This window comes from Penicillium hordei (genome assembly GCF_028827395.1).
Source record: "Penicillium hordei strain IBT 12815 chromosome Unknown utg000002l_segment0_segment0, whole genome shotgun sequence".
Taxonomy (NCBI): Eukaryota; Fungi; Ascomycota; class Eurotiomycetes; order Eurotiales; family Aspergillaceae; genus Penicillium; species Penicillium hordei.
Window position 1 is genome coordinate 3,082,455 of NW_026623143.1, and position 23,220 is coordinate 3,105,674.

General features: G+C 47.3%; 7 protein-coding genes across 7 annotated transcripts; 1 reads left to right on the top strand and 6 right to left on the bottom strand.

Moving 5' to 3' along the window:
- Positions 1-711: 711 nt before the first annotated feature.
- On the bottom strand, positions 712-2,457 carry N7537_004486 (uncharacterized protein; the record flags this gene model as incomplete). Its single annotated transcript, XM_056895543.1, has 1 exon — positions 712-2,457. One exon carries the CDS (start codon positions 2,455-2,457, stop codon positions 712-714), a length of 1,746 nt encoding a protein of 581 aa, XP_056755291.1.
- Positions 2,458-3,043: 586 nt separating this feature from the next.
- On the bottom strand, positions 3,044-4,275 carry gprI (putative cAMP receptor (Car4); the record flags this gene model as incomplete). Its single annotated transcript, XM_056895544.1, has 4 exons — positions 3,044-3,569; positions 3,625-3,689; positions 3,750-3,948; positions 4,019-4,275. Coding segments are annotated over 4 exons (1,047 nt in total), but the record flags the coding sequence as incomplete, so codon positions are not given.
- Positions 4,276-9,044: 4,769 nt separating this feature from the next.
- On the bottom strand, positions 9,045-10,526 carry N7537_004488 (uncharacterized protein; the record flags this gene model as incomplete). Its single annotated transcript, XM_056895545.1, has 1 exon — positions 9,045-10,526. The coding sequence occupies one exon, from the start codon at positions 10,524-10,526 to the stop codon at positions 9,045-9,047; it is 1,482 nt and encodes a 493-aa protein (XP_056755293.1).
- A 229-nt stretch (positions 10,527-10,755) lies between these two features.
- Positions 10,756-11,103, bottom strand: N7537_004489 (multidrug resistance protein MDR; the record flags this gene model as incomplete). Its single annotated transcript, XM_056895546.1, has 1 exon — positions 10,756-11,103. The coding sequence occupies one exon, from the start codon at positions 11,101-11,103 to the stop codon at positions 10,756-10,758; it is 348 nt and encodes a 115-aa protein (XP_056755294.1).
- Positions 11,104-14,363: 3,260 nt separating this feature from the next.
- Positions 14,364-14,869, bottom strand: N7537_004490 (uncharacterized protein; the record flags this gene model as incomplete). The annotated part of the gene is made up of 2 exons (XM_056895547.1): positions 14,364-14,452; positions 14,527-14,869. 2 exons carry the CDS (start codon positions 14,867-14,869, stop codon positions 14,364-14,366), a joined length of 432 nt encoding a protein of 143 aa, XP_056755295.1.
- Positions 14,870-16,175: 1,306 nt separating this feature from the next.
- Positions 16,176-17,016, top strand: N7537_004491 (glutathione S-transferase; the record flags this gene model as incomplete). The annotated part of the gene is made up of 5 exons (XM_056895548.1): positions 16,176-16,240; positions 16,288-16,441; positions 16,493-16,603; positions 16,671-16,862; positions 16,918-17,016. 5 exons carry the CDS (start codon positions 16,176-16,178, stop codon positions 17,014-17,016), a joined length of 621 nt encoding a protein of 206 aa, XP_056755296.1.
- Positions 17,017-17,555: 539 nt separating this feature from the next.
- Positions 17,556-21,803, bottom strand: N7537_004492 (EF hand domain protein; the record flags this gene model as incomplete). The annotated part of the gene is made up of 6 exons (XM_056895549.1): positions 17,556-17,585; positions 17,641-20,966; positions 21,031-21,216; positions 21,276-21,399; positions 21,467-21,624; positions 21,791-21,803. 6 exons carry the CDS (start codon positions 21,801-21,803, stop codon positions 17,556-17,558), a joined length of 3,837 nt encoding a protein of 1,278 aa, XP_056755297.1.
- Between the last annotated feature and the right edge of the window lie 1,417 nt (positions 21,804-23,220).

The following is a 23,220-nucleotide window of genomic DNA, read 5'->3' on the forward strand; positions in this document are numbered from 1 at the left end:
CACGGCACCGGATTCAAATGCACCATAAATGAGCTACGTTTTATGTGTTGACTTTACTCGCGTGGATGGTTTGGTAAAGACAGAGATACGGAAAAGTAGAAAGGAAGGTGCCCCTAGCTCTCCAGGCGTGACAGTATCAAGGTGATCAAGAAGAGATCGATTGTTGTGATAACCGTAGTGGTTTGTCCTCAAGCTTTTACAATGAATCAGACAATATCAGTTGCATATTCAAGGAATTCTATCTTCTATCTTATAAAATAACTAGGGTATCATTTTAAGCATATAGACCGGATACTGCGAGACCTCCCCTTTTCTGTCTTAGTGCTCACCCTTTGCCGCCTCTTGATCTCAGAGTGAAATTGAGCTCAATTTGATTCTACCTACCAAAATCCACTTATACTTGCATAAGCTCTGTCGTTTCTTTGTATACGACTGGGAGAAGCTGAGTGGTTTTCGGTCCAGGAATCTGCGGCTACCAATTGGTGGAAATCGGTGCCTAAGAGAGCGCTCTATCCCATTCAAGTAGAGGTTGTGTACTTCAAGGTCCCAGGATACCAACCTCTCCGCGATCTACAGTTCCGGGAAATATACAACCCAGCCCCTAAGCAACAGCACATTGAGATACTATGTCTACTGTACATATATAATCAAGACTCCTAAATTAGAGTTAATACTAGGCAGAATCCCCATCCACTTAGCTACTCAGAAATCCTACGCCTCAAAAAGATGCAACCCCTCAAGCCATCTCCCATTACCCTGCTCTCCAACCGGCCCCGAGCACTCTCTTACAAAGGCGTAATTATCTCCTGCAACACGCTCATTTCCTATAAGAACAGCCGGGTCCTCAGGACGCCGATAGGAATAGAACACCTTAAGGTCAAGCGAGTAAATATATGCAACTTCCACGAAGAATGACCGCACCCTCGTCTCAGAAGTCACAACCGGCCAAGCATACTGACTTATAGCATCCTTGACTGCCACAAGTCCCTGCTCACTACATAGTATTTCCCGCGTGTTCGGTATCGCCATCGCGATCTCATCGAAGCCCATCCTAGTGTCAATGGATAGAAAGCGGAGATTTGATATACCGGCGACGCATGATATAATCTGGCTCCAGTCCTCCTTCGCTGTTCTCTTAGCACAGTCCCAGAGTGAGACGGTAAGTTTACTGAGGTATGGCAGTATATCTGCAGGGACGACCTCTGCTAAGAATATTGCTGCTGCGCATATGTCCGGCGCAGATTCGGCTCCGGTTGAGTATGAGAAGGACTTGTAGTGGGGTATCTCGAATTCGTTTTGAGAGAAGAACACTCGCTGTGTTTCTTCACGGATAGTTCGAGATGTGCTGAATAGCGCGACGGGGGGTTTCCAGCAATGGCATGCGGGGGAATATGCTGATGACTTTGCACCGCAGCAGTTTAGGCCCAGGTCTGTACCGTTTGCAGGTCGAGCGTTGCAGGTGTTGAATTGGCAGGCGTAGTGAGTGCATGTCCAGCAGTAAGGCATTCCGCCGTGCCAGGATGATAAGCCATGGCGACAGTGGCAGGTGGGGGCATTAGGGGACCCGCAGTTCCTGTGCATGCTTGGATGGCAAGTCTCATAAGGTGGACTACAGTCGGGTTTGCACAATGATGCTTCAAGTGTATAGCCCTGGTCTGGGTCCCATTGGAGCTTGTTGAGCGGACTGATGAGATCGGTGTACCTGTAAACAAGTAGACGAATTTCAATGGGGAGGTCAAGGAACCGAAATGGTTGCACAGGGGTATTTATCTGGCCCATGGCCTTTTTAGCGGCTTTCATAGCTATCATCTGGATAGCATAGGTGCGACGATTGAGGGGGCCGAGCCGGATGTGGCAGTTAGATAAGATAGGGAAGTGGTGTAGAGGGTCTACAACCCTTCTTGCGGCATCCTCATTGTAAACATGACAGAAAATACTCAAGTCAAGTCGATCACCTGCCACATGCGGTGCAATCTTGCTGATGATCGAGTTCCACTCCCAGAGGATGGAGTGGTTCCAAGGGTTCACCAGGTCGAGGATTTTATTGTCATCAACAAACTCCAGAGGCATGCAGTTGCATTTTTTGAGGGGATTCGCGTACTTCGTAAGGCAGGGGATGAGTTTGAGAGAGGTCAGCGTGGCCAGATATGACGGGCCTAGCCGGCCCAACGTTTGTAGGTCGTGGGCGATGAACGTATTGGTAGAATAGAAGCTATGCGACACCTCATCATGAGTAGTCCGGCATATGAGTATAAGGGCTGAATAGATGGTTAAGTCCACTAGATGTAGATTGAGTGTGCGGTCAGAGTCTTCCCAAATGGGGGCCGGTTGCTCCTCAACACGATGTCTGCGATCGAGGGGGATGACCTGGTTATCAGCCAGCCCTGCAAAACTGTAGATGCGAAATCTAATAGAAAGTGGCAGATTGAGAAGGCTGTTGCCGGATTGTTTGGTCATGATGTTGTTTGCAACAATTAGTTATGGTAAAACTGAGGCAGGTTGGAGGTCCAAGCAAGGGTAGCGCTGACCGGTGATATTGCTGCCTAACTTCCTTTAGCGATTATATTAGGCTGTAAACAAGTCAATCTAACCTATAGGTCTGCTCTATCAAAGGCATGGTCTGCGGTAGTCTGAGTAATCAGAGATTATTCAATGAGTATCTACATAGAATCGACGATCATAGGCGTGACTAGTCTGAACTTCTCATTCAATCCTGGGTCCACTTAGGCCGCTACTCCTAAGGACAAACAGAACATCTGTTTGTCTCTGTAGCGGCATATATATTAGGCCCTAACATCCGTTAGGGTTAGGGACCACACTCACTAGCTCTGAGCTCGTGCTGGTATTTACTCTCAGAGCCTAACTCTGAGCGCCCTCATTAAAGCGGCGACAGCCCAAATAGGAAAACCCCGGTACACATAGTTACATGTATAACGAAGACGTGAGATCCATGTCACCCATGACCACTTCTAGTCTATAATACAGCGAAGTCAACGGCTACTCAATCAGGGTAATAGATAGGATGGGGTAAAGACAATCTTACCTGTCTAAGAGCCATTCTCCTCTCCGAAACTCGTCTCTTCCACCCTTTCATACCGATAGTTATGAAAATAACACCATTCCAAAACCCACGCAGGGACCCCAACGTACTCACAGAGAGCAGCAGTGAATAGGTCCCATGCTTATGATGAATGAATTCCGATATACGGTTGATAGTAGGTGCAATCCATGTTGCTAACATAGCAAGGAAGAACAGCGATGGCATGATCACGTATTGTCTCAGCGACACACGTCTCTGTTTCGGAGTTTGATAAGTTGTCGTTGATTTTCTGGATGGAGGTGGATGTTGGGACATATTTTGTTCCGTGTCATCGGTTGTTGTACTAGATTCAGGGGTGAAAGTATGTTTTCTCTGGGAATTCGCTTCCTCAGTTGTTGTGACACTGGTGGTTGAATTACCAGAGGTCAGGGCGATATGATCGTCAGTGCTCAATTTGAACTCGTCGCGGACTCTGGTTATCTCGATTCCGATGAGACAATATAGTATTAGGACGATGACTATTATCAGCCTGTTGCGTGGCTATTAGAACATGTAGTTGAGTAGGTCAATAGCAGTGTACGCACCATACGGGTGCATAATAGAAGATTATGCGCAGGAGCATCCAATTGCGAGATACTGAGCACCAGATCTATGAAATTTCAATTAGCTTCAAGAAAGTTTGAGTTTCAAGTCGACTAAGAATACTCACAGTCTCGTCACCATATATAGGACCTTTATGGTCACGGATGAAGAGGAAGACAAAGGCAGGGATAAACGAGAGAATGGTAATAATACCAATGTATTTGATTTCGAGCTTGCGCAAAGATTGGGTATCAAAATGATAGAAGACAACCAAGTATGTATCCAAGGCCATTGCGAATGTCCAGAGCACGTCAGCTACTGGAAACCTATTTTTTTTTTGTCAGCATTTTCTTGCAGACAACATTCGACATATCCCTGCCAATGCCAAGAACATACATTTGAAGAGCAAAGCCTTGGAATTGACATAGCGATGAAGTATTTCCAGCTGCAGGTCCACTAGTAGATATCATCGTAGCGACAGAGTCGAACAGGTTATAGAAGGAATTGAAAAATATTATACGGTGAATGGGACTCCGAAAGTGCCGCGAAAGAGCAAAGGCGCCGACTATTGTGAATGAACCTAGAATCGAGAGAACTGAAGAGACTCGCCCTGCAATGGCGATCCCCTTGAGCTCCTGAGGAGAATGCGACATAGTGGTCTCAACATAACGAGAGAGATAGTTTCAAGAATTGACAGCTAGCACTCCTATTTGAATAAATTACGATTGAGATAGAGTTTGCAATATCACGTTGCGCCGATGAGTATTCTTCGGCCCGAATGACGTGCTTTTACATATTGAAGATGAGACTTGCAACGAATGATCAATTGCATTTAATATCAAAGGGGTTAATAATCACATTTACAAAGGCTAGTTATATAGCAAAATTGCGCTATTTCAAGAACTTTTAGTCCTAAATAGCCTCATCGCTCTTAATAATGGCGATGGAACTTCACGGCTAGAACAACATGATGGCTCAGACCATGCATTTTCAACCAATCATGATCGAGTTTACAGGGATCGAACAATTTGTGCGCCATATAAACAAATCAATGGCGAGCTGGTGTACCTGAATTTCAACAAACGCTCTTACCGCGAGTCTGGCTTTGCCTACACCTTACATGCGGAGTAGTTCGCAGTAGTTCGCTAGTTCGCACAATTCGAGGCATAGAGCCCTAAGCATGTACTCAGATCATCAAATTTATTCGAGCTGATATTGGGGCTGTGTCAGTCTACTGGATATCGCACATATATTGAACTATAACTCTATGAGAGAATTGTGTCGGCTGATGCCGAAACGTGTGACTGCTTCCACTTTTCGTCCGATCGATCGGAAATCTCTCGATGTTTGGACCCACTGGGTACGCAGGGGCCGAACCCGTCATTTTTAGTAGATACTGACAGAAAGCTGGTGTGCGAACAATGTATTGACCAACGTTGACAACTCTAACTAAAATGACAAAACCCGCTATTTCAACGATCTACCTAGGTAACCATGCGGACCTCGATGACTAACTATAATATACACTTTTGTATCCATGGATGGTATGTCTGGTACCTAATGTCACATGATGTTCCGGGTATAATACCTGGCTACCATATATTCGGACTCAGTAGTCGACATACCCCCTAGTTCTTAAAGCCTACATTTGCCTAGCTTTAACAGCTATTACTTCCTTCAATTTCATCATTTTCAAGCCTTCTAACAGCCTCAATTCCTTCATTTCTACACTCTCTTCAAACAGCCTCTGTTTCTCGGATCAGATAACTAATCTCTCTTATTCTAATTATCTCTCTAAAGAGGTACTATATTTGCGGTCGCAAATCGGCATTTCGCTCCCTCACTTGCTGCGGAGTGCTCTTTTTAGACCGTTGAGACCTCTCATTGGTCACATGATGTGTCCCTAAATTTAGTTCCTACCTTTCCTCCAATACAACTATCATCAACCACAATATATTACATTGTGCTGCTTCATGATCGCATTTACTCTGTAGACTCTAACATAGGCTAATCTTTGGCAACAAGGGCTCGTCTGATGCTGGAGGTTGTGACTAGGGTGCGGAATTCATCCTAGAGGAAAACAGCCATCTCATCGAGGTATAAACCGGGCTTTCAGACAGGTATTCGCAGAGGGCTTCAATTATTAGTGGTGTTACAACCCGTTTCCGTCCTATTCGAGTTGGGGGTGCGTGCACACTTCCAAATTCCCGCAAGTATGCGCGAGTGTTTATAATCGTAGACTGGCTGCATTCTTCTTCGGCCATTTTAGATGTACCAAGTGACTGGCTCTCTATCATGTAGCGGATGAGATGCAGCTTGGATGGTGGAAGTCTCGGAGTCATACATTTACGAGTAAAATACACTAGGCAGGGTCCCAGCTGCGTCATGTGCCCTGAAGCGAACGAAGTGAGAAAAGGGTATTAATCAACACGGAGGTGCGTGCGTGCGAGACGTTGCAAAAAGAGGTGGCTTAACTATATATGGACTGTTCTGCCACGCACGCCTCCCATTCGCCTTCGCGACCCCGGGTACCTACCTGCCTTACGTTCGCTTTTTTGGGATTAGATCATCTTGGCTTAGGGTTGTAGGGCTATTTAGCCGTATTTATGCAGTTTGTCCTACTTTCATTGCTTCATCATCTGCTTGTCACCCTACATTTATTGCAGCGCAATGCAGTATATTGCCACTATAATTTCCTCTTAGTGCGCTCGTTCTTTCATTCCCCCTCCCCTCACTTTTATCTCAGTGCCCACGGAATGTTATCTAATCGACTTTGCTCTGGCTGTGGGCGTTAAATATGTCTAGCTACGGCTATTCAATCACCAAGATGTCCCGCTTGTCGATTTTCCCAGCTACCCCCTATACCGGAAACGCGCCCCTGCTCGCGCTGTCATGTACCAATGCCCGCGGACTCTCCAAGTACTCGCTGCACGCGTTGTGAAGCCATACGCTCTCCGAATCCTGATTTGACTCCATGCTATAACTGTCGAGTCCCCTTTCCTGCTCGACCGAGGGTCAGACGCTGTCTAGACTGTAGATTGAGGAGATCAAATGTGGTGCAGCGTGCATCCGCTTTTCGCCACACTATTGATATTTGGTTTGATCCTATACTAAATTCATTTCAACAAATAGGTGCACCCATACAGCCCCCTCAATTTAAGCGTCGAAGATCTTTACCTCTAGCTCCACTATTAGAAAGACAGCCTTCGGTTTTCGACCGGGCCATTGCTTTCCTGATTCAGGAACATGAATCTCGCATGTCTGCCTCGGGTTTATTCCCACCAGGCATATCTACCTCTCTGATACGTCAGTCTGTAGCTCGATTTGAGAAGGAAATGACTATTGCTAGCCGAGACATTGCTTATTGCTCCTGTGGCATATTGATTCCTCATACCGATGCCCATTAGGTGCTCGATGAGGATCCTATACTACGGCCATTAGAAAGGGTTCCTCAATTTCTGCATCCATATTGATAATTTCTGGAATCTGTGCTCAGGGTGCCATACGGCACTTCTACGCGGTTCTACTCCGAAGTTCTCAGACGTGAACAAAATCACCGTGACTCTGTGCCAACACTACCCTGAAGCTCTTTAAGATCTCACTCTTACTGAAGAATATCTGATCGCCAAATACTACCCTATTGGAGTAGTATTGAAGCTGCGCCCTTGTGGTCGATCGTCACCGGCAAACTACATGCGTTGCGCGGCCACTTTATCATTATGCCTCAGGATCCAAACCCATTTTTTTAAAATCCTACCAAGCCTAGAGCTCCAATTTACAGAATTAACCCACATACCACCCATAACTTGTCTAGAACTGATATTGGAAAATCTTACTTCATAATGACGCAGATATTATGGCCAGTTACTGTAAGCAGTCTGGTCACAGTAATTTACCTGGCTGTTTTCAGAACTGATATTGCAAAGCTTACTTCATAATGACATGGATATTATGGCCTACCTAATAGTATAATAATGATATACGGGGTAGTATATAACCAAAGCCATATTTACGCTAAGCATGGAGCCGAATCTCGATTCTCTTTTGATTTTCAACCAACAGCAATGGACTCATTTTAATCCCTGACTCAAAATACACAGGTTATGTCTGAACACATTCCGAGCTTAATGTCTCAAGGCAGGTTGATGAATACCGGGCCTTCAATGTATGACACAGCCCTTGAAGCTACTACGAATTATTAACTCTTGAACATAGCCAACCAGGCGCCGGAGATTTACCTGCACCATGCTGGAATGTTACCAATCCCCAGGTGTTTAATATCACTGCATGTGATTCTGGCTCTGCAGCAAATGGCCTCCATCTTACAGAATACTCTGCCGGCCCATCCTTCGTTCCTGTGGGTTTTGGTACCCCCGGACAATTGGATGGTGTGAACGAGTTCTTCTTAGAGCCAACCATGGGGTTACTCTGCGGCTATCCTACTCTCGGTGCTCCTATGCTACAATTTTGTGTGGTGGGAGAGAGTGATATATGTTCGGACTTTTACGGTAATGGGTTACCTTATGTCCAAGATACTGTTTACGTATATAACCCCTTCCCTACATTGTTGCATTGTTCAGTAGACAATAATCAGCTATTGTCATGCAATGCCACGGTTAATGGGATAACATATGACTACCTCCAACTTGGTCCCGGAATGGACGGGGGACAGGGTTTATGGTTTCCATTGACTCTTAATGATTCAGCCTCTGGATCACAATATTTTACTACTGGAAGTTGCAATTGAATGCTTACTAAGTTCAAAATATATATCTCATGTTGCGCCTATGTTGCTCTTCTGCTCATCATCTTATTGAAAACATTTTGTCAAGATATGCGGCTTATTCAGCCCGCGTTGGTTCGCTTAACTAACGTATTTCGACAGAAAGCTGGTGTACGAACAATGATCCAGTACTAACACCCACCAAGTCCTAGCAGTTACTGTTTATTTAACTAGCATTGGCTTTTTGATGGCCGTCAGAATTATAAGGTTTTCTTCCTATAGCATTGGCTCTTTGACGGCCGTCAGAATATATCGTAATGAGGTTCAATTCGCTATCCTGTTAATCGCTAATAATACTTGTATATATCCTCGTCACGTCTGATACATCTCCGAACTCTTACAGAATTAAGTATCTGAGTGCTTTCCTCTTTATTAGAAGGAAGAGGAGGGTCAGTATCATGATTGATCATAACCTGTATATCCTCTCCACCTTGTACCTCGTGGAGGAGATTAACCATAATATTTAGTAGAATATCGAAATTTGCCTTGATTTAGCTAGCATATTATAATAGACTATACCGGAAAACAATTGGCTTTTCACTCTTTCACAATTGGGCTTAAGCTAATAAATACATATCGAAAGGAAGGGCCCTGATCACATCCGGCTAGCAATAGGAAGAACAGCGAGATACACACAAACTAAGCCAAAAACGCAAATACCTCGTTCACCACACGATCAAGATTAAACACGTCCGGGTATATCAGCCAGTTATAAGCCAATACATCAATCAACCAGTCCTGGGCATCTTCGAAGAAGACACCAACATGGCCTTTATCCGGGGGGTTTACCAAGCATATCAAATGACGATTATCATCATACATAAGACTCTTAGCCAGGGGCAACACAATATCGTCTGCGTGATCCGATAGTGCTTGAGTGGCTAGTTCTATGTCGACCACCTCTATGATTAGTCTCTGACTAATGAGATTTTCCAGCAACTGGTCAACTCTTTGCATCTGAGCTGCTTGCCAGGAAATAGTAGCAATTGTTTGGTCTTTGAGATCTGGGGGTCCACAGCCTTCGAGAACAAGCTGACAGGCAGTTGCAAGGGTGGAATAGTTGATCGCACTCTTTAGGCGGCCGAGGTCTTTCATGTAGTTCTCTATGACGACATCTCTCATGTCGGTAGCGGTGCCATCTTTTGTCGGGCTATCTCCTACCAATGCCTGCGTCGGTTCTCGTTCCAAGCCTACCCAGTGACGAAGTCTTCTCCAAACAGACCGGGCAGATGCCCGCGATTGGAGGAAATCCTCATGGCGCTTCTGAGAAAAAGGCACATCCCTGATCGCAGTCTCAATCTTTGGTGATAGGATAAAGTGGGAGATATTGTGGGATAGAAGAGCGCGGGTGGAGGGGATCGTAAGCGGTGTAGAGGTTTCCTGGTTTGGTCTAATATAGAGCATCTCGTCGACTATTCGATTGCGATATAGAGAGATCCTACTCTCGGGGTAAGTGGTAATCTCCTCTATAAATGCCGCCCCGAATAAAGAACACCGGTCTCGGCCGGAGCCCGAGACATACGCCCAGGATTTCTCGCCGATAGTAGCTGCTGTCTCTATAAGCACATCGCGCTGGGAACCTTGCTGGGTACCTATATCGTGGGCTATTGTAGTCCACGTGCCGGAGTAACAAGCCCCGTTGACAACCAGGAGGCGGACCTTAGGCGGGAGGACAGAGAGGGCAGCAACCATCTCAGCTTTGGATAGATATTGAGTTGGTCCACGCTGACAGTGTAGGGTGACAGCACTCTCCTGATGGCTTCCATGGCCAATAAGGACGATGATGATACGATCTCCAGGGCGTACATTGCCGGAGACATCTCTAATCCAGCACATAATGTGTGATTTGATACCATGGGCCTCTAGTTGGTAAAATGGCCTCGTGGCCTCGTCGCTATCGTAGACTTGGATTCTCTCCCTCAAGTCATCTCGACCAAATATGAACGGCCCGCTCGTGCTCGTTATATCGAAAAGATTCGTTCCCGAGAGGCATGTTGGATGAAGGCCGTCGGCTATGAATTTCTTTGCGATCATCACAAAGTCCGTGGCTAGAGCCGGGTCTAACACTCGGCCCCCAAAAGCAACCAACGCGAAGGTGTGAAATGATGTAGGATGAGACATTTTTTCATTGGTGACCAGTTGGTTCCTGCGGATTAGAACACTTTGTCGAGCTCGGCAATTGGCGTTCAATGACATCGATATAGGTTCTATGATATAGTTGTGATGTCACAACTTATGGGCTTACTATGTCTTTAATGAATGAACGATTTACTAGCCTTAGGGAGCCACAAAGAACATCTGTAGGTTTGTCTATAGCACTGTCGAATGAAAATTGACAGACCGGAATCTGTCACACACCCCCTGTGGGCGAAACCTCCTGCAGATCTTCTGATACGATACCAGAGGCGAGGAACTCTCTGTGGGAAGCCATAGGAGGACTGATCTCCCCTGGAAGAGATGAAAATAAGGTTCGCTCCGATGGAGAAGATCTCAACAAGACAACGGCATTATCGGCGTCGGCAAGGTACTTCCAATCATATATCGCTAAGATAACAGCGGTTCCGTTCCGACACAAGATACCCTGCGATCCAAAGATACGGGTGAAGACCTGAGCAGAGGTAGAGGCATCAAGCGCACTAAGAGAATCATCGAAGAGGGCTAGCTTTGTTCGACCATAAACCGCACGTGCAATGGCCATCCGCTGCCGTTACCCACCGCTCAGTGAAAGGCCATTACTGCCAATAACTGTGTGCTCTTTTTTAGGGGGGGGGGATCAATATCATAACCCAGAGCAGTCACCCTCTCCTCTACCTAGCTGGAGATCAATGAGTTCATCCGACCCAGAAATGTTAGTTAGAAGAAAAGACCTCCCGATTTGAAAGATTCAGTGCTTTTGAGAACGCTTGGCCGAGTACGGTTATGGCGGCTACTCTAAAGGCTTTGATTGGTTTTACACATGCAGGGGGGCTGCATTGACTAACACGAACATAATATGATGTGGAGCACATAGGGGAGGCAAAAGCCATGGCATGAGCTGATTGCAAGGGGGACCTATGAAAAGCCATTAGTATAACTCACACCTTGTGTATGGAGTGTCATCCCGCAACGCTGATAAGCTAAATAAAGTAACTTTCCACGAGCACCAGTTTCTTAAACTGACACCTGCTTTGTTCCCTTCGGTCCTCGCCTCTTAATGGGTGCCAACTCAGACATATCGCTGGTAGGCCCAAAAGGAACGGGGGTCTGCGTATTCATGACTCAGTACTTGTAGAATGGGGTCCAAAAAGTGTTACAGGCTGAATAATAGCAGTGCGGTACAAGCCGCCTCAAAACCAGACACTGCCTTGTACGCAAAAAAAAAGAAAAGAAAAAAGAAAATCTACACCCAATTGTATCCGCTGAAGATACTGTATGCTTCTGAATTGCTTGAGCTAAGTGGACCCTTGGTTTGCTTTTCTCACCCTTTTTCCTTTTCCTATTTTGATCCCCGATATGGCAGGGGATCTACGATAAAAGGGTACCGCAGCTAGGTGAAATGGATGAAATGGATGTATCACGCTAAATTATGCAGCTAGAGATGATCTGAGCCTCCACCGCGGGATATAGACGTATTAATATGAGACCCTAATTCTTAGGACGAGTTTGATCGACGATCCAATTCTATCCTTATTTGCTCAAGCTACGCAACTACAACAATACCTCCCATCCTGGAGTAAAGGGTATTCTACGATTTCATCGACTACCCGGTCTAGTGAGGAAAGCAAAAAAAATCCATCAAACAGTCTGTATGGACTGCCACTAAGGATTCATTTGTTTTGGAGCTTCTCGCGGTAGTAGCATCCGCTGGGCTTCTCATTGCAATGGTCGTCATCCTCAAAAAATACGATTGAAAGCCTCAGCCTAATTGGAGACACCCATCATTAAACTCATTGATCTCTTGGCTGAGCACTCTTTCCAAAGCCTGTGTCCTGTTCTCGATTAGTGAGACTCTTGGCCAGCTAAAGTAGATATGGTTGTCCCAAAACATGCGGCCATTATCAGATCTTCCCACTTTTGATTCTGCTAGCCGTGGGTTTTATGGGAGCTTCCGGCTAATTTGGATGCTACATGCTAGGTGGGCCAAAACGCAAGTTCTCCGTTATGGATCATAAACTAAGCTGATGTAGACACTTTGCCATCTGCGGTGGACTAGCGACAATTCCGGCATTGGCATTCGATTCCTCCTCTCAGAACCAGATCAATCACTATCCTGAAATGGTACCAGACTCTGGGAAATGTCCCAGAATACGACGCTTTGGGTGGAGAATTACTTTGGTCACGTAAATAGCCAATGATACTATACCCGATCGTGCCATTCGATCACTTTTGGTGGAGTCAGCATACCAAACTGCACTGTCGGTCTTCCGGGCAACCAAACTTCAGCATGGTTTGTTGCAGATGCGCCGTATTATCAGCCAATGGCAATTACAACACTCACCTTGAGCACCTTGGCATCAGTATATAAAAATGGCACATATGTGATACAATACATCGCATCGAAAGTTATGTCCACATTGGGATTATACGGACTCATAGCCGAGTCAGATCCGTGAACCGCAGCGGAATGTTCAATTGATCCTGTTGTGCGCAGTTTCAAGCCGAGAGTTCACAACAGCTTATATAGCGAGGAAACGCTTTCTGTTTGGAAAGATAAACTGCTGGCTGCACAAACAAACATTCCTGGTATTTCCCTACGTCCACCGTGGGGGAGGACATGGGAATTCAACAAAACCAAACATTTTTGGTGGATCCCAATTCCTCAAGTGCTATCCAGTCATTCCTTTGAGCTATCTTCACTGGAAGAGAGCAATACTACTCTTCTGGTGTCAGTAGCATGACATTCCCTCTTTCTTCCGAGGCTTCTCGTTTGGATCGCTACAGCTCTACGCAGGCTCTGATACTATCCATGCTATCAGGAAAGGCAACATTACAGGGTGCAGTACTGGGCTGTCTGGTAGGCTGCCCTGTATTGTCAGAAACGTGGCCGGGGCAGTCTCAGGATCTTTTTGAGATTCCGCCTACATTGCTGCAGACTCGAACGTGACCAATGCAGACATGGCTGTTGGGCAGGCCATGACGAATATCATCTTCGTTTCCATTGGCTGGAGGTGGATTATATTACCCGCATGTGTATGGCTTCTTGGGGCTGCGACATTGATCGGGACCTTGTTGAAGACCCGGCGCTCAAATATGCCATCGTGGAGAAATGACCCACTACCCCTGTTGTTTATCTGTCCAAATGATGAAGATAAAGGTCATGGGCATACCGGAATACCCATTCTAGGCGATTCTGGAAAGGCGAAGGAGGTGAAATTGTATGAAAAGTGAACTATATGGTTCTTCAAGGTGTGTTCAAGGGACAAGCTTGGAAGATTGTCTTGTAGGGGACAGTCGAGGATATTATTACTTCTCTCTCCCTCTCTCTCTCTCTAGCCCTGCCATACTTAAATACATTGTTCTTAACTATATTACGACTCAATCTTTGGACGTACCTGCAACCTTATTTTAGACAAGTTATACCTTCAACTTCATCAATCCAGACGTATGAACCACCAGCATACTTTATATGTCTTTGGAACATTGCTGCAATGGCAAACGGGAGGTCTCAATAGTAAAGCCTCGATAAAGCAGGTACTTGAATATGTAGCAATTTCTACTTAATATGATGACTTCCTAGGCCGATGTTTCTATTGTAAATTAACCTAGAGTGCACCATGTACACGAATTCGGTGGGCTCTACTCCTGTGCTCGTCCTAGATATCTAGATATTTTATTTCATAGTAGGTTGATTTGTTGATTTTCTGTTCTCTATTCGGGACTTTTGTATGTCCCAATCAAAGGTTGTATTAATTAAGTGATTGGTCTGCTAGAGTATGTCCGATCTCCAGTCCACAACATTGAAATCATCACCGAATCAACTCAAAGGGCCACGCCCACCAGAAGCAGAGCCCCAGAGGCGAGCAATGCATTGAATCCCGGGGCCATTGAGCTAGCACCGTTGGAGGAGCCTGTACAAATTATAATCAGTATTTTTATTTTCCCCATAAATGATTGAACTAGAAAACATGCGAGAGAAACTTACTTTTCTTACACTGATCCTCGAGGCTCTCGAACCGATCCTGGAAGTCTCCGAGATGTGAAGCAGCGTCCGCCATTTCATTGGTGTCGCAGCCATCTTGGATACATGAGCTCAAGTCGGAGGCATTGTCCCGGAAATCCGAAACTGAGCTCTTAACACCACAGAGACAGTCGACACTGGCTGAATCGGCGCTTCCGCACTTGTCCTTGAGACCGGCGGTGTTGTAGAAGTCGTTAAGACAAGTCTTGATGCACTGGGGCATGTCGCCCACGATGTCGTTCCAGGTTTTGAGATCGGCGACGGCGACAGAGGCCAGAGCCAAGATAGCAAGGGATGAGAAACGCATGATAAAAGATAGGGTATATATGAACCGGAATATTAAAGGAGTGGCTGTGGAGGCTGCGGTACGAAATATTGCACAGAGAGAGAATGGGAAAAAGAGAGTGGTTGCAGAACCTGATGTGGCCGCGGCGAAGAATAAGATTATATAGGGGCCCGACCTCGTTTCTATTTCCGATTGAAAGGGGCTTTTCTTTAGCTCAACCGAATAAAGTTGTTTCGCATCCTCCCCAGCTTACCTACAAGAGGAAGTGCCAAGGGCGATGATAGCCGGCAAGTTGTCGTGATCCAGTCAAACACGAGATTGGGGTAAAATATACGAGATATAGAGGACTTGGCGAAGGATCTTATAGTTTAATACGAGAAGTGCACAGATACCTATTAAGATGATCGTAGAGGCCCGTTAGTACACAAATAGGTTTGATCACCTTAGAACCTTTTTTAAGGGACGTAAAAAGCTCGTTCATTTGTGGTTGTTTCCCACGACCCTGTCGATCGCAATTTTCGACTCCACTGAATCTCGTACAGAGCCTCCGTTAATATGTTCCGGATACGAGCTTGTGGAGCTCCTTGTGAAAAATGGATGCGAGCCGCGGATGCCTCAGCTTCTATTATTGTGAAGTCTGGTAAAGGGTCTCCTTGGGCACTTGGAAGAGTGTGTTGGCATGTGCCAATGTCTCCAAAAAAAAAAACCAAAATGTCTAACTTTGCATAGAAGACACCACGATTCTCTCAGCCGCAAGAATCCATGCTAGCACGATCATATCCAATGAAATGCATCGAAAATTCTGCAAGGCAGAGATTGACCAACACAGGGGGACAAGCGACTGAGGTACTTTTAGTATCTTAGTTCATCCTTTGCACTTGTAGGAGTACCGCGAAAGCTCCCGATTTGTCTGACACCCGTCTCAGCTTGTAGGCGTTCAAACAGAAGATGATATCGGATCTCCGAGATGCTGCACGACTGCGGTGAACAGCGCGAGATCACTTCGAACGGCTTAGGAATCTGCGGTCTTGAAGTGACTTGGCAAACCCAGGTGAAGTGTAAAAGTCTTCGTTGATTGCCAGTCGCCGACGGCGGTATGATAATGAAAGACGGAACGACAGCGTCACAAACTAACGATAGAGTCGATTTAAGAATGAAATAAGCTTGAGTTACACGCGTCGAATGGTGATAAGTCAGGATCTCAATCTCACCATCAGGTGATCTAGCCCAGAAGTACGTGTACAGCTTATAAATCCAACGTCTTACAGGCTTACTTCACTCCATCCTCTAAGCTCCAGACGGAAACTATTTCTTGTTACCCCTCAAAATGGCTACCCCCACTATTTACCATTATCTCAGTATTGGCAGACTAGGCCGCGGAGAGGTCGTGAAGTAAGTCACTACTTACAACAAATTATAGTTAAACTAACCTTTTGCAGCCTATTTTTAAAGGATGCGGGGTTGGACTACAAAGAAGTCCTCTACCCTTACGACAACACCTGGGCAGAGACCAGCAAAAAGCTGCGTGAGAACGGACTTACCAGGACTGGTCAACTACCTACCCTTGAATATGGTGGCTCTGTGATCACTCAGGTACGCTGAATCTGATTTAAATTTCTCGAGTCATGTCTAATGGAAGAACAGCACATTCCAATTCTGCGTTATCTTTCGCGTGATCTCGGTGCTTACGACGGTAACACCAACTGGGAGAAATACCTGGTTGATGCGGTGGCGGATATCTACATTGACTGGAGGGTATGTGACCAACGAATACAAATCCCCTCTCTATCAGGTTAGGAGACCTTATTTACACAACATACAGTCTCAATGGGTAGCCAACTTGAGAGGAGCGACCGAGTCCTACAAGAAGGAGTATGTACCCAACTACTATGATGTCGTCGCTCAGTATTACTCCGATGTCGAGGGACCTTACCTCCTTGGTGATAAGATCACCTATGCCGACTTTGCTGTTTATCAGTCTATTGACAACGATACAAGAACGGGTACCATTCCAGTGAGTGCTATTTGTACCCCATTTCAAGTATAGGTTGTGCTCACCACATCGCTAGGATACTCTTCCTCCAACTCTTGCTAAATTTGTGGAGGCCTTTGAAGCGCGGCCAAATATTTCTGCGTACATTGAGCAGACCCGGCACGCGAAAGCATAGATTGTGCTTTATTCTCTCTCACAATAGTCAAAGAAGCATTCACGATTCCAAACTGCTGTGTAATACGTCTGAAGGTCTCTGAAACTTTCCAAGGCTATTCTAGATTTACTGGGGTGTTGGTTGTCCCCGACTTTTAACGGCGATGGCGAGGAAGAAACGACCTGTAGGATAAGGCGGGCAACATCTGACAACGCATATACACAAGCCCAAGAGAGATCAAAATATTTAACACGATTATGGATTATTACTACACTACACAGGCAAACAAACAAAACACATCAAATTCCTTGGTCCCGACCAATGGCATTAGACAATGAGCCGGTGCCATAGGAGACCAATGTGGTCGCAACATGAGGAAAGGAAATGAAAGGAAACGATATACACAGCGCTGGACAAACGGAGGGAAATATGGATGCAACGGACGTCACTGGTAGATTGAGGATCAAGTCCAGGGCTTCCATCAGGGAATGAGAGACATAGGTGCAAAGGCAAAATAGTATGTAGGAGATATGTGCAGTGAGAAAGAGAGGGTGTCATAATCAAGTCTTCGAAGTCAAGTGGTCCGCAGCCTAGTATTTAGTTAGTATGATGCAAAAGCAAAACCGAACGCGAAAGAAAACCTACCTTGTCAAGGTTGTAGTCATACTTCTCCAAGGCATCGAGAGACTCATCCCGAGTGAAGCCCATGCCGGTCAGTCGCTGAAGGATCAGGTCATCTTCACCAGTGTCGTTGTTCAGAGCCCATCCGGGCTGCTTGGATTTCGCTCCGTTCGAGTCTTCACCTGTGTCGGGCTTGGGGTTATCAAGAGGCGCAAAGAGCGCATCCCATTCATGCGCAGCCGGTTTGGATTCTCCCTCGCTGGGCGATCCGACGGGCGGAGCGGCGGATGCATGGACGTTGTTGTCGAAAGCGAAGAACTGAGAGGAGCTGGATTGGTCAACATTGGCACCGGAGACAGCCTGCTGCTTCTGGGACGGCGAGTCGAAAGAGAAATCAAAGTCGGTTGTGTTCTTGGCTTCATGACTCTGTGGCTCGTCGTCGTCATCGTCATCGTCATCGGCTTCGGTTGCCGGCGCAAGGTTCATTCCCGCGAAGGCTGCCTCAAAGTCCGGTCCTCCCACCTTCGCTCCACCGGCCGGGATGGCAGCATCTGAGACAGAGTCTCGTTGGGTCTCGTTGTTTACGACTGGCGCACCAGTGATGTGGTCCACTGAATGAGGTGCATCCGGTGCAACGGTGGGATCGGCGCGCTCAGGCAACAGGCCACCAAATTGAGGAGGAAGATCAACTTTGTCTTCTTTGGGACCTTCATACCCTGGAGGGCTCGGTAGTGCCCCAGGAGACGGGGCTTTGGCTGAGTGTCCCGGGACAGGGAAAGCAGCCAGTTGAGCAGCATCAATGGAATCTTGCTGTGTCTCCTTTTTGGCAACTGGTACCGGAGGCGTAAAATTGTCATCGAATCCAAAAGCATCCTCGTCATCAGAGCTCTCATCTTCGTCATCGTCGTGGTGTAGCTCTTGAATCGGGGGGAATTCGGATGGACGGGCTGCTGCAGCTCCATTTGTCTGCTCAGCTCCAGGCACATGCTTCATAGAAGCAAACGCCTCCTCGAAGTCGTTACCTTGCTGGGATTCCGACCGTTTGTGTGCCTTGCTGCCAAACAGTTCATCGAAGCTTAGGTCCTTGCTACCTTCGACCTGGCTCTCATTGGCGACAGGGGATGTTGCAGATTCGGGCAGCTGAGCAGCTGCGGCTGGGACCTCAGGGAACCTAGCTGAGGTGTTTGGTCCTTCCTCCTCAAACGGAGACCGTACCGGGGTACCTCCAAAAGCCGAGGTTGGTGCACGACTGTGGTCGCTAGATTCTGCCACTGATTTAGGTCCATAGTCACTGGTACCCCCCTGAGAAAGCGTATCAAATCCAGGGGGTTCAGGGCCGCCAAATCGACTGGCGGGAGGTGAGACCATAGTAGACGAAGTCACAGACTGATTATCGTTGAACTGCAGGAAGTTTGGGGTCAGTTGGCGGGACTGGGTGGCAGGCGGTGGCTCAGAGAAGGGCCCGGCAGGGAATGCGCCAGGCAAAGAGCCAGGGGGAGGAGAGACCGATGGAGTCGGAACAGCAGAGGTAACAGGAGATGTGACCGCGACATGTGGCGACTCGGAGCGGAACGAAGTGGGTGGTGGCCCGGCAGCAGGGGCAGCTGCAAATGGCTGTCCGAAGAGACTATCAAATGCCCTGTGCTGATCATTCGAGACATCGGGGGACCGTGCCTGTTCACTTGAGCTACCTGTTCGACGGAAGAATGGGTTTGTGTTTTGGCTTGCCGTCGAGTCAGCAGGGCTTACAACCTCGGGCACACTGCCGGCCGGTGTCGCAGACTCGTCAGAATACTGTGGAGTCTCACTAGCCAGACCGTCAATTTCACCCTGGAGCTTGTCCCGTTCGCCTTCAACGGTAGCTAATTGCTTTTTGTTAATGGCAACAAGGCCCTTCTGTTGGCGCGCACTAGATCGCGCCTTCTCCAGTGCCGGCTTCAGCTGGGCAACTTCGGCATTGGCCTGGCGGATCTTCTCCTTCAGGCTGGCATTCTCCTGCTCGTCGGAAGCCAAGGCGGTCGAAACTTGCGTGTATTGGTTGTGCAGATCCTGGCGGCTGCCGTCCAGCAATGCATATTGCTGCTGCAGCTTCTGTGTCTCTGCCTTAGACGACTTGAGGCGCTCCTCAAGTGCCTTGAAGTTGGTAACCTCTTGCTCGTACATGGACCGTGCTTGTGCCAGTCGTGCCTCAAAGTCACGCTTCTGCTGCGAAGTTTGTGTAATGTTTTGTTCAGCAGAGGTCCTCTTCTCCTGCACAGTGTGCATTTCCTTGGCCAAAGAACCGATTTGGTTGGACAAGTTCGCGAGCTCAGTGGTTTCGTTAGTCAACTTGTTTGATTCTTCGGGGTCATTGTCACCAAGGAGATCATCCGAGGGAGGCGGGGGGGAGCGAACTGCGGTCGGAGTTCCGGCTGATGCACCAGTGATCTGTGGCTGCAAGCTCTGGCCAAATGTAGAAGTTGGAACAAAAGGCTTGAAGGTATGCGATGCCGTCTGAGGGGATGCCCTAGAGGAAGGCGATCCCGGGGTTTGGAAAGCATTATTGGAGCCTCCGGTAGACTGAGGCATCTGAGGCTGGGCAAATGGCAGTGCAGGCGAATCGAGGCCGAACAAGTCGTCGGCAGCTGTCCGCACAGCTGGGGCGGGTGCCGGGGGTGCGGGGGCTGCTATTGGTGCCGGCACTTGGCGGCGCATGTTGGGCGGGATGAGCGCGGGAGGGACCACTTGTGGCAGCTGCTCCTTGCCGCTACGCTGCAATCTCACCAAGTACATAGCGACAGCAAATTCTTCCCGGCTCAACTGACCATCTGCGTCGATATCCGCAAGGTCCCAGATTTGAGCAAGGGTTTCTTCGGGAAGCTGGGCTTTCATGAAGAAAGAAACAGCCTGGTCTCCAGTTATAAGTCCCAACTTTGCTGTATCAACAGTCTCGAAAATGCTATCAAACTGGGCCTTCTCTTGTGGAGTAATCAGCCAGTCACCCCCAGTGGCCTGGGCGGAAATAGAGCCTACAAAAGGCGAACGATTGGGTTGGTTCATGGGGCTTGTGGTTCGCTGAGGGCCAGTAAATTGCTGGGGAATGGCCGGGATGGGTGGCACATCGGGTCTCGGCCCAAAAGACGCACGAGCGGCGGATCCCCTTCGAGCTGCCGCATCGTACAGGCCAGGTGGGAGGGTCGCAGGAATGCCGCGCAGGGCACCAGATTTGTATGATGTCAGGAGATGCATGGCAATGGTGAACTCGGTGGCATCTAAGGCACCGCGCTGCTTGGTGTCGGACAAAAACCAGATACGACCCAGAATCTCATTGGGAAGCCGGGCGCGTTCAAATATCTGTTTTGCGATTTCACCTATATATCGAACACAAACTTGTTAGATTCGGTGACATTTTCTCGGCAGTGAAGAGCTACATACCCGAGATCATCCCATTCTTAACGTCCGACTTCTCGAACAACGAAACAAATTTGTTGGCATCGTCCGGCTGAAGTGGAGGAACACGAATAGGTCCACCCGGTCCAGGTGGAGGGCTTTTGGTTCCTGATTCCGGGATACTTGCCGTTGTGTCGACCACAATTCCATCAAAACGAGGCAGAGGGCCAGCTATGAAGCAGATGCAGGATTAGCATGAGTTCCACTTCTCTCAAGGAAACATCACTCACATTGTAGAGCCAACTCGTCGGAAGGCGCGCGGCCAGCTTGGGCATGTCCAATTAACCTCAGAACAATACCGAAGCCAGACGGGGTCAGGAGACCCCTGTTCTCTTTATCCGCAATTTGCCATATCTAAACCACCAATAATTAGCCAGAACTCCCATTGTTGCGATCCAACACCAATGTTATATCCACATACCAGGCCGAGAGTATCAGGGGATAGGTGAGTCTTCTCAAAGAATGGAACGGCGATTTCACCAGTGATGACGCCGAGGTTGGTGGTATCAGCAGCCTGGAAAAGCTGGAAGAAAACGCGCTTTTCCTCAGGAGTGAGGTGAAGATTCGGGTGTCGTTGTGCTATAGGATTATGATCCGTCAGCTCCGCTAGGTCGCGCATAGGAGATGCGGGTGTATGAAGGGGAGGGGTGGTGATGACGGAGGTCGGCGGGCCTTCTCCTTAAGTGCGCCGAAGCTCTCCTGCAATTCATTTTGGGTCTGACAAGGCATATTAAATATTACTCACCGGTATCAGCCATTGCTGTGTCCTAGGAGGAGCTTAACTCCCCGCCTTCCAATAAGTTCACAATAGTTGGGGGCCTTGAGGGACAAGTTGGAGACACGGGATGCTGTCAGCTTAGTCTGAATATGCGACAAGCATGGGTGAAGCGCAGTATTTCACAGAGACGGCAAGGACACGAGATATGAATGAATCTCGAGCTCCAAGGAGAAAAATAAACCTTCAAGAGGAATGGGGATAGAAAGTGGCTGGAGTCGATGTCGTAGGGAAGGTTCCTGGGGTTCTCAAGGCGGTCAGTCAGTCTAGCGCCCATTCTGATCCCAACACGTTGTCTCGCCTTGAAAGGGGGGATACTAACTACAAAGAACAATTGAAAGATGTTGATAGAGCTTGGAGACTACCAATTGAGAGAATTGCTTTTATACAAGTGGACCCAAGGAACCAGTTGTTCCTTGCGTGGTTTCCGAATCTCAATTCTGCATATACAGTACATCAAAGACAGCGACTGTCACAAGATACTACAGCTAGAAAGAGACGGGTTAAAAAAGCAAAACATAGCTTATAGTAAGCAATCCAAACATATTCAGTGGAATTCTCTGAAACGGCATCCAGAGCGGGATCTGATATGATATACTATGTTGTAAATACTATAGACAAAGCCGGAAGTATAGACATTGCATGAACAAGGTCAACACTGGCAGCTCCTGGCCCGATTAGTAAATTGTTAGAACTTTCAAGTTGTGTGTATCTTCGATCTCCTTTTGGAAGTAGGATATTCTCCATCCAATATCAACATGGCCTCTAGGAAATAGAACATATAAGCCGTATGGTTGTCACTAGCACCAGAATATATAGACGTTCAACAAAACTCCCATTTTCACTACCCCGTATAACATCCATATCTGTGGACCTGACTGTCTTACCCTGAAACCTACTGTTATAGTACCATGAGAGCCTAGTCCTGGTTCCCTGCTTGGCCTTTACTTGGTTGTTTGGCCCTCCGGATCTTGCATGGCCTGAAAGCCCTCAAAACATAAGCTGTTTCGCAGTGTATTTCTTAGGTTTTTCTTTTTTTCTTTTTTCTTTTTTTCAGTTTTCATTCTATCTAGATTGAACGGGCATTCAAAATGCCTCCACTCAACATGGACATCGGGGATGGACGGTAGTGCCTTGGACGCAGATATGCGGCCAGTGCTGCGCGTACTTAGTCCACGACACCGGGGACGACTTACCACGGAACAATATAACCAGATTTCCTTATACTTACTATAACTAGATTGGTCCGTATGCATCTCTTCCCTTGCGCCCCGAAGAGTGTTCAGTGTAATAATGACATTTCCTTTCAAGTCAGGCTTTCGTACAGTGTAAACCTAGATATATGCTACATGATGTTGATCAAACCTGGTGCCCAAGACATTTCTTCAATCCCCCACTAT